Source organism: Theobroma cacao, chromosome 2, assembly GCF_053813885.1.
Source record: "Theobroma cacao isolate CCN51 chromosome 2, ASM5381388v1, whole genome shotgun sequence".
NCBI lineage: Eukaryota > Viridiplantae > Streptophyta > Magnoliopsida > Malvales > Malvaceae > Theobroma > Theobroma cacao.
This window is the reverse complement of record NC_142640.1, coordinates 43396337-43411873: the sequence shown is the minus strand read 5'-3', so window position 1 is coordinate 43411873 and position 15537 is coordinate 43396337. Positions and strand designations below refer to the sequence as shown.

The window sequence follows — 15537 nt, the reverse complement described above, 5'->3', positions numbered from 1 at the left end:
AAACATAAACATTATGAGCATGATGAAAATGATGGTTGGATGCTTGAATTATCCCAAGAATGTGTAGCAAAATTATTATATCACATTATTACTACCCTGTCTGTCACCTACTTAATCATTTTTTACTTTGTCGTTTATCTCCATGGAAATTTGAGGTTTTGTTGGTAAATAGCTTTATGCTTTACCCTTGGAGAAAAAGAAAAGCAAAATGTCTTTCCTTAACCAGTCATTTCTACTAATGTGACTGTGAATCAAAGGAAGGGTATAGTTTGTCGACCAGCCTGAATTTTGTTTGGTTATTGGTTGTAGGATTTATGTCGAGGCAAGAAAAGAGTCTCCGGATCCGGTATGATAAAGATAGTTCAACCCACAGCGGTCACGGGCCCATTCAATTGAGGGCGAAGTTCCACAAATTCATGGTGTGCTAGAAAAGTAATGGCATAATGTGCATTTCCTAATGTGTGCATATAAAATATAAATGCATGTCTTCCCTCTTCTTCTACATGGCTTTTGATAAATATTGATTGTGATATATTATTTAATCAAATGTTCCATGCTTTTGCGCAATGCCTAAATCCCAACAATACAATTTTTTTTTCATTTGTTTTACGTATAATTACATTTTTAATATGTTCCCAAACATAATTATTGACCCTAATCTTTTCCCTTTTCTTACAAGATAAGAGTAAAGCAAAAGAAAGCAGCTTTGATCATTGATAAATATTAATTGCAATACATTATTCATGGAAAATTCCTCTTTGTAAATTGAATTATATGCAAATTCCAAGCAAAGCTTATAGAGCAGGGAGTCGGATAAGTTGGGAAGTCAATTCAAACATCCACATATCTCTCTTTTATTTTTGTAGTCTACGGATGAAACTTTTTTGTTTCTGAGATGGGGCTTTCATGAAAGCGGTCCAGTGTGCTGATGAATGAGTAGTGAGAACCCCAGTGCTTGAAAAACAAGGGCACTAGTCTCGGTAAGTACGTAGGCCTTGACGTTGCTAAAGGCTGAAACTGACAAAGAAGAACTTCAATGAAGCTGCTGAATTTACCAGTTTTTATCACTGCCCAAGAGAGACTGAACATTTTTCAACGGCAGCGACCACAAACTTTCAAAGAAATCCAGATTCAGGGCAAAGCATTTAGATGGAAAAACGAAGGTCAAAAAGCGCCAAAAGGGGGTCTATTGCCCTTCAAGCAGGTTGGTCACATACAGAAATCTGTGTTTCAATGCTCACTGCTGCTCTGTTACGGGAATCAAAATCCCATCGTTCGCTAATCGCTTTCATGACGCGGGCGGAATCACCACAACACCCCTAATAAACATCGCAATCATGGTTAATAAATGCGAAAAACAGGGACAAAAACGTCATTATAAGGATGAACGGGCCATGCCCCAACGGACAAACGCTTCCCCACCCCTCCCCGCCTTCAATCACCAAAAAAATGCGCACGTTAGCTGTCTGCCCCCATAATGATCATCACATTCACCCCCCAAAAAAGCACAAAAATAAAAATTTCCTTCAATTTCTTTTTTCTTTAAAGAGGAAAGCTTAGTGAGAAGAAGAGAAGAAAAGAATTGCCAAAACGCATTTATATTGGTAGCGGGGATTTTAATGGCGTTTAGCTTAACCTACGCATCGAGGCCTCACTGGCTCCTATACTGAAATCACTGACCACTGCCTTAAATGGATCTCTGTGCGCACTGCACCTCTTCTTTATAACTTCTCGTAACTGCCCCCTTTTCTTTCCCTCTCTCTCTCTCTCTTTTCTTCTTTTCTTTTTTTTTCCCTTCTGTAATCTCCGTTTCTATGTCATTTCGAAAGCGTTTCATTTCGAGCTCCGATCGGGTCTCGCATTCCCTCGGATCCTGCCCGAATATTCTCCAATCGGAGCTCCAACTCCATCTCTGCTGCTGCTCTTCTTCGTCTCTGGCATTTATCTGAATCTGATCCGATGTCGTTTTGGTGAATGTAAAATTTGGTTATTGGTTTTAGCTCAAAAGGGATGAATCCTCTGTGCTGCATTGCTCCTGTATCCATCGATCGTGACCGGGCCAACCCGGTGGTTGCCAAATCGAGTCCTCAATGCCAGCTAAGCATAGAAACTTCCATCAGAACCGTTAACTACTCTTCCAAACCGAGCTTCTCCTCTCAAGTCTCCTCCATCAACGCCGACACCGACAAATCCTCGCCTTCGGTGACGAATCACCCCTCGGCGGCATTATTCGACGAGCCAATCATCGGCGAAGGCACTGCAGTCCATGGCGTCGCTGGGATCCTGTACAAGTGGGTGAATTACGGCAAAGGATGGAGGTCGCGGTGGTTCGTGTTAGAAGACGGAGTTCTCTCGTATTATAAGGTTCACGGACCTGATAAGATTTTAATGAGTCCCGCAAGGGAGAAGAGTGTTCGAGTGATCGGCGAGGACTCGGTACGGTATATGAGAAAAGCTAACTGGAGTAGCAATCGGGTTAACTCGGCGGTAACTCGGTGCAAGCCGTTTGGTGAAATTCATTTGAAGGTTGTTTTGCTTTCTTCCTTGCTTTTATTACTCAGTTCAGTTCCGCGTTTTCGTTATTTTTTGTTGCCGTGGCAAAAGGGCCGCTTCTTTTGGTATTTTAAAAGGAAAAGAAAATATCCCGACGATAAACTTTTTTTTTTCTTTTGAAAATTTTTAAACTTAAATGTGTGCTTATTGTATTGATGCTTGCATGCTTAGAAATTCAATACTGCTAAATTATTTAGTATTAGTTTCTTCCTTAGTACTTTCCCAATACGGAGCCACTTAGAAGTACCCATCAAAACTGGGAGAGGCCGTGAAAGCTTGGAGAATTTGGGGGGAAGGGAAGATCTCTGTTTAGGTTCATTTTTTAAAAAAATATTTGTGCTGCGTGTTTTGATTTGGAAGTATTTGTTTCTGTGAAAACCTGTTTATATGGATTCTAATATTAAGATTACCAAACCGTGGAGAAAGTCTATAGAGTACACTAGCCTTTCACACGGTTCTTTTGTCCATTGGTGTGGCAATAAACCATCCAAATGCAATTTCAGACGCTCCCTTGCAGTTGCACTACTCTGGATGAACACTTTGGAAAAAGCCCCAGGAAGAGAGTACGCTCTATATGACATGTTTTACAAAGATGCCCATCAGAACTATAACACACTTCAATTGATGGAAAGCAAAAAAACATTTCAAGAGAAGGAAAGACAATGCCCTAATTCTGTAATTTATATCGCTGCTTCAATAATTAGTACATCTCTTACTACCCTCCATTGCTTTGGTGATTTATTACAAAATTGGTATCTAACAACATATTTATTCTATTCTATTTGGGGAAAGATGACTGAGTTTGGAAACTGATTTACAGGTTTCTTCAATTCGTGCAAGCAAGTCAGATGATAAAAGGCTTACCATATTCACAGGAACAAAGACTCTTCACTTGCGTTGTGTGTCAAGAGAGGACAGAACTGCATGGATTGAGGCATTGGTGGCTGCTAAAGATCTTTTCCCTAGAGTGTTGTCAAGTAATGATTTTCAACCTTCTGAGGATGTTGTCATCTCAACTGAGAAGCTAAGGTCACGTTTATTACAGGAAGGCATGGGTGAGGCAGTCATTAAGGACTGCGAGTCTATAATGCTTTTAGAACTTTCTGAGATGCAAAATCAGCTCAAGTCTCTTCAACGTAAACATATTATATTACTGGAAACCTTGCGGCAATTAGAGGTACTTGTCATTTGCCACTGTGGAATAGTATGGTTTAATTATCAAATATCTGGCAAAATGAAGATAGCATGGTCCTGTATTCTTTAAACTCTCTTCCAGTGTCCCCTTGTAGATTGATACTTGTTGATAGGTTTTATCTAATATTGTGCCAATCTCATAGATTGTGGTGTTGGCATTTTACCTGAGAATAAGATATTTGATATGGTAACTTAAGCACCTGAATGTTTTCGAAACATATGTTAGCATGTTACCATGCATGAATAAATTACCAGATATTCTACTAGGCTTCCAATCTCTCTGTCCTTTTTGTTCTAGCTTGCTTGTTGAAGTCCTTCTAGGCTTGTATAGTACCAAACATCTCCCTTGTTTTTGAATAGGTGATTTTGTGATTTTTACTCAAATATTCTGATTTCTGAAGTGTCTTATAATATTATGTTAACCTTTTCTTCAATATGAAGAAAGTCTAAAGAATAAAATTTCTTGCTTTTTGAGGTCTAATATCTGCCTTCTAACTTGTTTTTCAGACAGAGAAAATAGAGCTCGAAACTACAGTAGTTGATGAAACAAAGGAACGTGAGTCATATTGTGGACAAGGGCGACGATTTAGTGGTTAGTTTTGCATTTAATTGTAATAAACAATTTTTCGTCTTAAATTATTAATCTTGCTTGAACTGATATTCTGTTGGTAACATTGGTTAAATCTTGAATAACTGCATTTGTGGGTAAATTAATACTATTTTATAATTCTCTAAGGGCTTGCCACATAATTGCTTGCTTGATTGCAGGAAATTCAGCTAAATTACTTACAAAAGAGACTTTTTACATTTTGGAAGAGTTTCCTGCTAGCTAAGGTTCTATGCGTTAACTACCGTTATAGATTTTGAAGTTTAGCAACTCTCTTGCCTTCCTCATGTTGCAGATTTCTACTCTGTCATGTCAGAGGGCAGTGCAACTGAATCCGATGCAGATAATGAAAGTCAAGATGGCGCAGATGTTGAAACAGATGAAGATGATGGAATATATTTTGATACAAATGACTTTTTGTCTTCAGAAGCTCTAAGAAGTGCTTCTTATCGGTGTAGGGAAACTGGGAAGGGCTGTATATATGATAAAGATGCTTTCTTTTCTGATCGTTTGTGCGGGCCTGAAAAGGAAATCAGGATCATTCGATATCCTTATGTCAAAAGGAGGGAAAACCTGCCAGAACCAAAGGAGAAAGAGAAGCCAGTTGGCTTGTGGTCTATTATCAAGGACAATATCGGAAAGGATTTATCTGGGGTCTGTCTTCCTGTGTATTTTAATGAGCCACTCTCTTCACTGCAAAAATGCTTTGAGGATTTGGAGTATTCATACTTGGTTGATCAAGCCTTGGAATGGGGAAAGCAGGTCAGGTCCTCAGCTCTGCTTTCTTTTGTGGCAAAGAAGTTTTAAAGCATGATCTGCTAGTTTCATTTTAATCCAGGTAGACTATGTGCTGGCCTTATGTAGATTAGCTTATCAGAAGTTGTCGATATTCCTTTAGGGTTTAAATTTTGGAGTCAGTGTCTATGTTTTTGAAGATGGTCTCCTTTACCATTAGCAGTTGTTTAGTGACCTTTTCTGGTTATCTGTATCACCGACTCTTTAACTATTTGTTTCTCCTCTAACCAAAAAAAGGAAAACAATAAAAAAGCCGAGAAAAGAAAGAATGAAGGAAAGAAATAATGGAAAGATCCTTTTTCCTGTTAGGTATCTCTTATGCACTATCATTTGAAACTTGCTGTATAAATAAACCCTGACCCTTAGTTTAGAAGCTTGATTGGTTGCTTCTTTGAAATATTTTAAGATTTGAATGCTTTAATAGCTTTTTTGAAAGGGCAACCTTCTACTGCTTATGAGAGGTTGTTTTTATTTGTATATGCAATTTATACAAAGACGTTCCCTACACTCACTCTGCTGTGCAATAAACATCAGTCCCACCTTCCATTTCTTATTTGGCTTGGAGCTTTTTGCAGATTACCTGCTTTGGGAACTCTTGCTATAGATGATAATATAGATGCTACCCTTTCTTTAAACCTTTTCTATGGGGTAAGAGTAGACTGAACAGACATTAGGAGAAATACAAGATATTATGAAGCCTTCTTAAGTTGGGTAGAGCAAACGGTTATTTCGGTTAGTTCGGTTTTGGATATCTAATAACCGAACTAACCAAACTCATGTTTAAAAATAACCGAAACCGAACTGAATTCCACAAGTAACCGAACTAACCAAAACTGAATTAATTTGGTTAGTTCGGTTCGATTTCCAAAAACCGAACTTGAGAAATTTCTTTTTTTTTTGTTTGTATATATTTATTTATGTTGTTTTTTTTTATAAATTAATACTGCAAAAATATTAAAAATGATGATAAACAATCAGAATAAATAAGATGGATACACATACAAACAACAAATAATAAAAAAAATGGATAAAAATAACAAATAGTTTATGATTTATTTCCCATGCGAAAACTCCATTATACCCTTACTCAAGTTCGGTTAGTTCGGTTAAGAAAATTCCTAACTGAAACCGAACCGAATTAACTCTAATAACCGAACTACCCTAACTGAATAAATCAAAAAACCGAACTAACTGAATAAAAAAAACCAAACTCACTTCGGTTTGGTTCGGTCTGCATTTGCACACCCCTATTCTCAAGCCCTTATAAGAGTTAAAAGCAGTATAGTGAATGAGATCTGGTCAATCATACTTTTCAAATGTGGTTGGCCATCAAAAATCCAGCAAGTCAAAGGATGACCCTGAATTTGCTTTTGGATGCTAGGTCGGAAAGAGCAGTGAATTAATTATTAACTTTGCATAGTCTCTTAGCATCATGAAAGAATATAAAGATATGATTTACAAGACCAAAGATGTAAATAAGACCGAAGCTAATCATTTTTCCATACTGAACTATCTATCCTCTTGTTTTCATGCATATTCTGATCATTACCTTTTTTAAGTAAGATCAGGCTGGAATAATCTGAACTTTTTCTGGGAGATGCCTGTGGATTTCTTCTACATTATGCTTTATTGTTTTCTTCTCACAAACAAAACTGTTAGCATTATAATATCAAGGGGTTTGGAAAAGAAATATCAAAAAGAGAAAAAAAACTTGCAGCTGCCTCCCCTTTTCTCGAATGGCTTTCGGCATGTCTGGCACTACTATTGCTTTCTGACATTTTCTACAACATTTTCTATATTTACCTGGCTTCACTAGCATTTGATTAACCTATATTATGGTCACTGAATGCTATATAATATCTACGGAATTTTTGGAAAAGACCATGTTTGTGATGCATTTCTTTCCAAGTTCTTTCGCTATTTTCATGCTTTAAAATTTTAGTTGCAGGTTTGTAATTCAATTCCACGTTATCATATATCTTGTTTTATTGGACATTAAATTAACATGGAAGATTCTCCTAAAGGATGCAATGGCATTTGGGTTCTTGTCTGTTTCTAACTTTGTCTAGAAATAAAGTCTTGCTTATTTTCTTGGTGCTGTATGTCTAACGGTTGCCATGGTGTATAAGTTTTATTCTTAGAGGCTATGCATAAGGAATTTATAGCAGCTCTTTAATGAGTTTATTTACATTATAATTGATTGCCAGTCGTTGTTGACATGGTGCAGGAAAATGACTTGATGAGAATTCTAAATGTTGCGGCTTTTGCCGTATCTGGCTATGCATCCACAGAAGGTCGACAGTGCAAGCCCTTCAATCCTCTTCTTGGGGAGACCTATGAGGCTGACTATCCCGATAAAGGACTTCGTTTTTTCTCTGAAAAGGTGCACTATTTTTCTCACCTAAGCACTATCTATATGTTGGACTAGCTGGTTATTGGCTGAATGAATGATAACAACTGATGGAAAGATAAAGAGCCTTTTTGTTATCTCATTGTTGTTGAAATAGGTGAGGTGGTAGTCATAGGACATATTAGATCTAACAATTTGGGCTGCTTGCATTCAGGTGAGTCACCACCCAGTGATTGTCGCCTGCCACTGTGAGGGTAGAGGATGGAAATTCTGGGCAGACTCCAATCTCAAAGGCAAATTTTGGGGAAGATCCATTCAACTTGATCCTGTTGGTGTCCTAACCCTGCAGTTCGAGGATGGAGAGACTTTTCAGTGGAGCAAAGTTACGACTTCCATATACAATATTATTCTTGGTAAAATCTATTGTGATCACTATGGCACCATGCGCATCAGAGGCAGTGGCAATTACTCTTGCAAGCTCAAGTTCAAGGAGCAGTCTATCATAGATCGAAATCCCCATCAGGTCATAATTTCTACTCCATAATGAATGGGTAAAACATGCTTCATTAAATATTTTCCATATTTTACCATAGTTTCCACTTCCGCTCGTAGATGGACGAGTTCACGTTTGATTTGCTTTGTGTAAGTAGAAATGTCCACGCTATTATCACAATACCAAAATTTTGGAAGCAGTTCTAAACAATAATTCAGATGTTGGTTCAGATTGTTATTACATATTTGCTTCTATCCCTAAAATATTAACAAATCAAGTTCAAAATGGTTTCAGTTGGCCAAAAAGGTGCAAAAGTTTCATAGGATGACACTGGAAGCAATTTTGGTGCTCATGCCAAAGTTGCTCACAGCTGTTTGAAAACCTTGTTGACATTAATCACAATGACAAACTCAAGTACTAAGGTGATTAACCACTGTTCTGATTGGCCATGATTAGAAAAGGAATAAATTGACGGTTTCTCTCAATAATTTCAGGTTCATGGATTTGTGCAAGATAATAGGACGGGAGAGAAGGTTGCCATGTTGGTGGGGAAATGGGATGAAGCTATGTATTATGTGCTAGGAGATCCAACTACGAAGCCAAAAGGGTATGATCCAATGACAGAAGCTGTGTTGCTTTGGGAAAGAGACAAATCCATTACTAAGACAAGATACAATCTTACCCCTTTTGCAATATCCTTAAATGAATTGACTCCTGGTTTATTGGAGAAATTACCTCCAACCGACTCAAGACTGAGGCCAGACCAGAGACACTTAGAGAATGGAGAATATGAAATGGCAAATGCAGAGAAGCTGAGGTTGGAGCAGTTACAGAGACAGGTATATATTCTTACAATGTTTATTTTTGAGTTCAGCAATTAATGGCCATAGGCTCTGGACTTACATAGGTACTTGGGACATATACAAGAAATGATTTTTTGGAGCTTGGCTTTGACAACCACTAGTTGCTTGTTCATTGAGCTTAAACTATATTTTATTATCTTTGTTTTTTTTGGTATTTGTTTTGCTTTATTAGATTACAATGTATGAGTTAAGAATAATCCTCAGACCTTGGTAGTGTGATTAAGGATCCCAAACTGACTCCATTTTACTCTCTGGTCTAATCTGTTACCATTGCACGCTGCTTTTTGAGAAAGAAAGAGCTTTAGCTTTGCATTTATTTCAGCAGATAAATCATTTGATTTAATTATTTTACTGTGCTTCAGGCGAGGAAATTACAAGAGAGAGGATGGCAGCCAAGATGGTTCCGGAAGGATGAAGATGGTTGTTATCATTATATCGGAGGATACTGGGAAGCAAGAGAGAAAAGGAAGTGGGATGGAATCCCTGATATATTTGGCCAGAGTAGTGATTCACCCTCGTATTTGGTCGAAGAGTAAGCTGCATTTTGGCTCTGCTTGCTTGGCTATATTTTGGGTATTGTTTATTTCTGTTTTTTCCCACCCGTCTCTTGTCTATGATGATGATGATGATGATGCCAGGACTCAAGAAATGTAGATGTAGCTTAAGTTATAAATGAGCTTATTTGGGGTGCAATTACGGAGTCAGGTTGTAATTTGTTATGTAGCTAGGCAGATGCGCTTCCACTGGGCAGTTATCCCCAAAAGAGATGAGCGTATTATTTCTTTTATTTTGATCAATAGCATAGCATAGGAATTACCCTATAAGATAACTTATAAATCTTGACCTTACCTTTGATATCTAATTGGTTTAAATTAAACAGATTCTGTTTATGGCCCCAATTGAGAGGTAAGAATACGCAATATGGACTGATTTCCAGAACCATCGGATGCATAGAAATTGATTGATGCATGTGAATGCAGCCGCCTAACATCGGACAAGATTAAGAACCAAGTATTTTTTAAAAAAAAAAGAAATAAAAGAAAAGAAAATGGGTAAAGCCCTCGTACATTCACCTTCAGCTGGCGCTTGGAGAGACATATTATTTTGCATTTAAGGCTTCATGTACGCATTGCATTGGTACATCATTGAACGTGGGATTGTTGCATTCAACATGCAGTGCTAAGTTTGATTTGGGAGAGAGAAGAGCATGCGTGATGTCAAAGCCTCCACGTGCATTGAGAATAAAGATGGAATTAGTAGGACCATTCCATTCCATTTGCTATCAAACCCAGACTGCAATAGGCATTATTGCCAATAAATGCCAAAAATTACGACAAATATGAACTACGACACGATAATTGCAACATGTCCAAGGAAAACAAAAGACAAATGCCACCGACATGTAACACGTCAAAGCCATAATAACACTATTCTCGCCTAGTGAAGAGAGAATAATTACAAATAAAATTAAAACGGAACACCAATGATCAACTTCAACGGAAACACTATGCATGCGTTCCTCCTCTCCATGCGTTCTTCCCGCGGAACTGTTTGCCAGAACGTTGCCTCTTCTCACCTTTCTCTAGTCGAGATCTTTGACCCCTGGCCTTCTTTGCGGCAACAGACAAAAAAGGAACACCAATGATCAACTTTGAACCCGCCCACCGTCTTCTATGGAAAATACTATGCATGCCTTCCTCATTTCCACACTTTCTTCCCACGGAACTGTTTGCCAGAACGTTGCCTCTTCTTACCTTTCTCTTGTCGAGACCTTTGAGCCTTGGCCTTCTTTGCAGCAAACGGCATAACCTTCTTGTGTTCTTTCTGACGGTTGCTTAGACCACCCGTCTGTTCACAACAAGACAGAAGGAACAAACATGATAATCAGATTAATTGAAAGATCCAGCCAGTGGCTTGATTTAGATCGCATTTTAAGTTCTCAACCACAAAGACTCGTTATCTTAAGGTAAACCAAAATTCTTATACTCAGCAAGTTGAAAAGGGAAAACTTTAAATGTAATACGATATAAACATCTAAATAGAAAGTGCTACATATTCGACATCTAAATGGATCAATAATTCAACAAAACGCTGTGCCCTTGAAGAAACTAAAATTCAAGCAGCGAAGCATGGAATGCTAAAAATGGTTACTATATTTGACTTGCTTACAGCCTGGAAAACAGGCCTATAAATTGTAAAAGCACCCAAAATACCTTTTTCTGTTTTACAGCGGTTCGAGCCTGGTACTGCCCTCTGTCCTCCCTTCCGGCTTTGACTAATGCCAGTCTTTCCTCCTTGCTAAGCCTGAGTCGAACATGGGCCTATGAAGCACATATAAAAACTTTCGTCAATATATGTTTCTAGGACCAGCCCTTAACTAGAGAAGTGTACTTATCAATAAAGACAGAGAAGACATACTTCAAGCTTTGCAGGATCCACTCGTTTAAAACTCAGTTGATCAGAACTTGGAATCTTAAACCCTTGTCGAGCCAAAGCAGTCTTTGCTTCCTTCTTAGCCTAATAAAATAAATGAAGAACCCCCTAAAAATAAATTATTTTACTATGTCCAAACTAGTGTTAACAAAGTATATTAAAAGCAGTTATGAATTAACTTCTAGATCTGCACAAGGTCACACCTTTGGTGTCAACTTGAGCTTATAGATCTGTCAGAACAAATTTAATATACCTTAAGTTCCTTGATCCTTCGGAAATGCTCATCAGAAAGAATACCATCTGTTGAGTCTGATGAAGTATGGCTCATCTTTGCTTCTGCCAACCTCTTTAAAGCTCGAAGACTTGTATCAGCAGCAATAAGTTGTCCCTCAAAATCAGACAATTTTCTCTTACTTGCTTTTGACGTTTTATCTTCATTTCCACCATCTCCAGCACCGTCACTAGGCCTAGAAGAATCAGTAACTTCTTCATAGTCATCATCCTCTTCAGCTTCCACCTCCTCTGTCTCAACCTTGTCCTCATCATCATTGTCCTCCTCATCAGCATCACCAATATCACTCTCGTCCTCATCAATACTATCATTCTCATCATCTTCTTCATCCACTATGTCCTCATCCTCACTTCCATCTTCTGCAGTATACTGGCTTTCTTCACCGTCACTGTTTTCATTGCCATCATCAGAACTTATAGATGCAGCATCATCACTATTTTCATCATCCCTACTGCCATCAATTTCATCTTCATGTTCCAATAATTCAATGTCAGGAACATTGCTAAGGACATTGACTTCTCCATATGCCCTTGGTCTTGCCTTAGGGTCCACTGGGCGTCCACGATCTTTCTTAACCAGTAGTGAAGGGCAAACCTGACAATATAAAAATGGAGAAATATGCAGTCAAGGTTTATGAAGAACAAAGACAACAGACAATTAGAGAAGCAAGCAAGTAGAAAAGTATGGAAAGACAATGGTATACCTCTCTAAACAAAGTAATTAGTGAGCGAGCTGCTGCTGAAACTGCTTTCTCATGTGATTTTTTATACAATGCAAGATCTTGCAGCAAATCTTCAGTCATCAACTAGTAACAAGAAACAAGTGATTGTTTTAACAAATTCTAAGTAATACAGTACGTATAAGTGAATCCACTAATGAAATAAAATAAATTCAGTGGATTCCGAAACAAATTGACATAGATAGTTACCAATGGCATGCGCAAACATATTTCCCTTATCACGTTCATTCCAACAGCAATGGCCTAGAACAATAAGCAAAAATTTAATCAATCAGTAACCCAAAAAAAGAAAGATATATAAACAGCTTTTAAGTCATATGCATTACCTCTGGACGTGAACGGTCATGTACAAATTGATTTACTATTTGTTTGAATAATGGCTCAACTGCATCAGGAGGAACCTGCTTAGACAAGATTGAATAGATGGCAGGAAATCAGAGAAAGCTAAAGAAAGAAGGGAAGAAAAAAAGTGAAAATAAAAAAAGTTCAGGAAAAAAAGATTCAAACAATCAATGGAAAACCATACCATGTCATGACATGCCTGAACCGCTGCTGCAAGTAAATTAGTGATATCTTTTTGGTGAGGCTGCAGAGAAGAATATAGTTGCCTCCTATTAACCAGGCAGTTACATTTAATTTTAAATAAGAACACTTCAACAAGATAGCATACCTGAACATATCTCTGAAGGAACGGATAGAAATTTAGTAATATCAAATGGTGAAGTCCAACTGTTCTAGCAATCACTTTCAACATCATCATTTTAACCTGAAGTAAACAACAGAGGAGACTTGCAATGAATGAGGCAATTTAAATATAAGAATTAATTAATGTGAAAGCAAACCATATAGAACTTAACCTAAAACTCCTATTGCCATCAGTTAGACATAAAATGTTATCGAACAGAGTTATAATGCAATACACAGAAGCTCCAGTTTGCCAAAGAAATATAAAAACTAACAGGTAGGTTAACAGAAATGAAAACACTATGACTGCTACAGAAAGTATTATAAGTCACACGAGTTAGAGTAAAATCTGCCACATTAGAAATATCAGGAAAAGCATTCACCTCAAATCGTTCATTGCAGGTTTGAAGGCGAGAAAATAGCTTTTCAACAAATCCCTGTGTGCAAAAGAGAATTTTGAAATTTCTACAGAATTGAAATCACAGCAAAATTGACTAAATAAAATGTGTAAAGAGGGCAAAACCTGAGCATCTTTTAGATGGTTTAGGGGTGAATAATAACTAGAAGTGCTAGTTTCTGATGACAGGCGTTGCTGCCTTTTCATGGTACGAATAGCACGTTGTAATTTTGCTTTCTTTTTCTTCTTGCTAGCAGCTGTGCCCTTATGGTGTGCCTAAAATTTAATACAACATAATATTATAACACCAATCACACATCTTAGAATCAAAGGTAAAACTGAAAGCAACTACTTTTCTTAAAACAACTGACACAAACTGTCAGGCATTGAAGTTCAATTCATCAGCCGTAGAGATCATTTTTTTTCATTCACCTAAAATTTAAATATATTAACATATCTCCACAAAAGCTAAGAGTATTTTAAGCATAAAATCCGTGGGAGAATCAAGGAAACTTCACTTAGCTAGCACTAATTATAATAACTTTACAAGAATGGTACAAAGAAGAAAACAGAAAATAAATCACAGGATGCAAATAACCTTGTAGACAGCTTCTTTGCTGATGACAACTTGAGGTTTTTGTGTCATTTCATCTTCACTACTTGAAGCATCACTATCATCATCATCATTTTCAATCTTCTCATAATCAAGGAGAAACGAAAGTGCAGCAATCATTATTCTGTGAAATTCAAGCACATAAATGTACTCACTTGAACTAACCAGCTAAAACAACAGATATCAACCATACAAAAGTTCACACATACCTGGATGATGAGTGAAAACATGCCATACAAATAGCATTTGCTGTTCTGTCATCAAACCAAACCTTTCTTCGATGAAGTTCACATAAAGTAATAAGAGACCTTTTCGCTCTTGCTTCATCTTCTTGCTATAAAACACATTGAAAATATTTATAGAAAAAAAGAAAAAACTAACATTTTTTAAAACAGGAAAGCTCCAATTCAAATGGCATTGTTCAAAAACCTGCAATAATGCAAACAAGATATTCTGGAGGGGGCGATTCTTAGCCTCGTTCTTATGATTTTTATTCATTCTTCTGATACTATGAACAACATGAGAAAATGCTAATTTCCTCAAATTCCTATCTCCTAGTGTCTGTAACTCCATGAACAGTGATAGAGTGTCCTTTATATCAATAATCTGCCAAAAAAAAGTCCACATTTCAAGTCAAATTGAAAGCATCCAGATAGAGTGACCAAAAAAAGACTTCAACTTTTCATAATTGTAGGAACAAAAACTAACTAACTAATTTTCCACGTCACCTTCCGATTAACGAGAAGAATGAGGGCTTGGGTGACGTGGAATCTAAGCCCCGAGGGAAGAGTCCGCGCTGATGATTTGAGAAACGCGGCCAGATCGGAGGGGAACTCGGCGAGCTGCTTGGGATAAAACGGCGTGACATGGGACAAGAACATGGCACGATCACTGAGGTCCTTGGCGACGGTTGGGTCCGCACCGACGCCAGTAATGGAGGAGAAGTTGAGAGCCGCTTGCTGCTGGAAGAGCTCGAGAGCGGAATTGAATTGACTGTGGATGAGATGGAGCTCCGTTTCGTACCCCTCTGGGTCGGTTTTCATTTTAGATTGGAGAGACGGTAGATTCAGCTTCTCGGAGCTCCGACCCGACGCGGACAGAGGCTCCGGCAGGACACCGGCCAGCAACACCATTGTAAGAAGTTGATTTTTCTTTTTTTTTTTTCTAGGGTTTTGGCTTGAAAGGTAAATCCTAACTATTTATAGATAAGACAACAGTTGGACACGTGGCATCTTAATAAATTTTTTTATTAAAATTTTACAGTTTAATTATTACAATGTATGAATTAAATTTTTGTATTTTTATTTTTAAGTTAAATAATTTTTTATAAATAATGATTGATTAATTGTATTAGCAAAATAATACTTGTCATTTTACACTCATCTAATGCTAATGTAAAAAATAAAATATCACATGAGGATGTTTTTATGCCACATTAACATGTAATATCATATTATCTACATATTAGTATATTAGTTCTTTGTTAATTATAATTATGATATGTAAAAAAAAATCATGTCCAGA

The 15537-nt window shown here is 37.4% G+C and overlaps 2 protein-coding genes across 3 annotated transcripts; one reads left to right on the top strand and one right to left on the bottom strand.

Moving 5' to 3' along the window:
• Window positions 1–1462: 1462 nt before the first annotated feature.
• ORP1D (OSBP(oxysterol binding protein)-related protein 1D) lies at window positions 1463–9548 on the top strand. Its single transcript, XM_007044832.3, has 8 exons — window positions 1463–2526; window positions 3374–3730; window positions 4255–4339; window positions 4650–5116; window positions 7377–7532; window positions 7714–8022; window positions 8487–8831; window positions 9218–9548. The coding sequence occupies exons 1-8, from the start codon at window positions 2011–2013 to the stop codon at window positions 9389–9391; spliced, it is 2409 nt and encodes an 802-aa protein (XP_007044894.2). The 5' UTR covers window positions 1463–2010; the 3' UTR covers window positions 9392–9548.
• Window positions 9549–10067: 519 nt separating this feature from the next.
• LOC18609627 (ARM repeat superfamily protein) lies at window positions 10068–15173 on the bottom strand. Of its 2 annotated transcripts, XM_018115544.2 has the most exons (15): window positions 14742–15173; window positions 14443–14619; window positions 14223–14347; window positions 13999–14137; window positions 13527–13676; window positions 13387–13440; window positions 12990–13085; window positions 12846–12905; window positions 12646–12720; window positions 12509–12562; window positions 12284–12385; window positions 11542–12174; window positions 11274–11372; window positions 11069–11176; window positions 10068–10703 (listed from the first exon to the last, which is right to left on the bottom strand). In XM_018115544.2, exons 1-15 carry the CDS (start codon window positions 15144–15146, stop codon window positions 10554–10556), a joined length of 2427 nt encoding a protein of 808 aa, XP_017971033.1. In that variant the 5' UTR covers window positions 15147–15173; the 3' UTR covers window positions 10068–10553. The 2 variants fall into 2 exon arrangements, 1 of the variants encoding a protein (XP_017971033.1); XR_016024487.1 differs by lacking the exon at window positions 10068–10703 and having other exon boundaries at window positions 11070–11176; window positions 11274–11396.
• Between the last annotated feature and the right edge of the window lie 364 nt (window positions 15174–15537).

Excerpts from the sequence above, each read along its gene's own strand:
- ORP1D (XM_007044832.3), top strand. The coding sequence starts at position 2,011 with ATGAATCCTCTGTGCTGCATTGCTCCTGTATCCATCGATCGTGACCGG. Across the intron at positions 2,527-3,373 it reads TTGGTGAAATTCATTTGAAG|GTTTCTTCAATTCGTGCAAG; the intron begins GTTGTTTTGCTT and ends ACTGATTTACAG. Across the intron at positions 7,533-7,713 it reads TTCGTTTTTTCTCTGAAAAG|GTGAGTCACCACCCAGTGAT; the intron begins GTGCACTATTTT and ends GCTTGCATTCAG.
- LOC18609627 (XM_018115544.2), bottom strand. The coding sequence starts at position 15,146 with ATGGTGTTGCTGGCCGGTGTCCTGCCGGAGCCTCTGTCCGCGTCGGGT. Across the intron at positions 13,677-13,998 it reads GCAAAGAAGCTGTCTACAAG|GCACACCATAAGGGCACAGC; the intron begins GTTATTTGCATC and ends ATTAAATTTTAG. Across the intron at positions 13,441-13,526 it reads ACCATCTAAAAGATGCTCAG|GGATTTGTTGAAAAGCTATT; the intron begins GTTTTGCCCTCT and ends TTTTGCACACAG.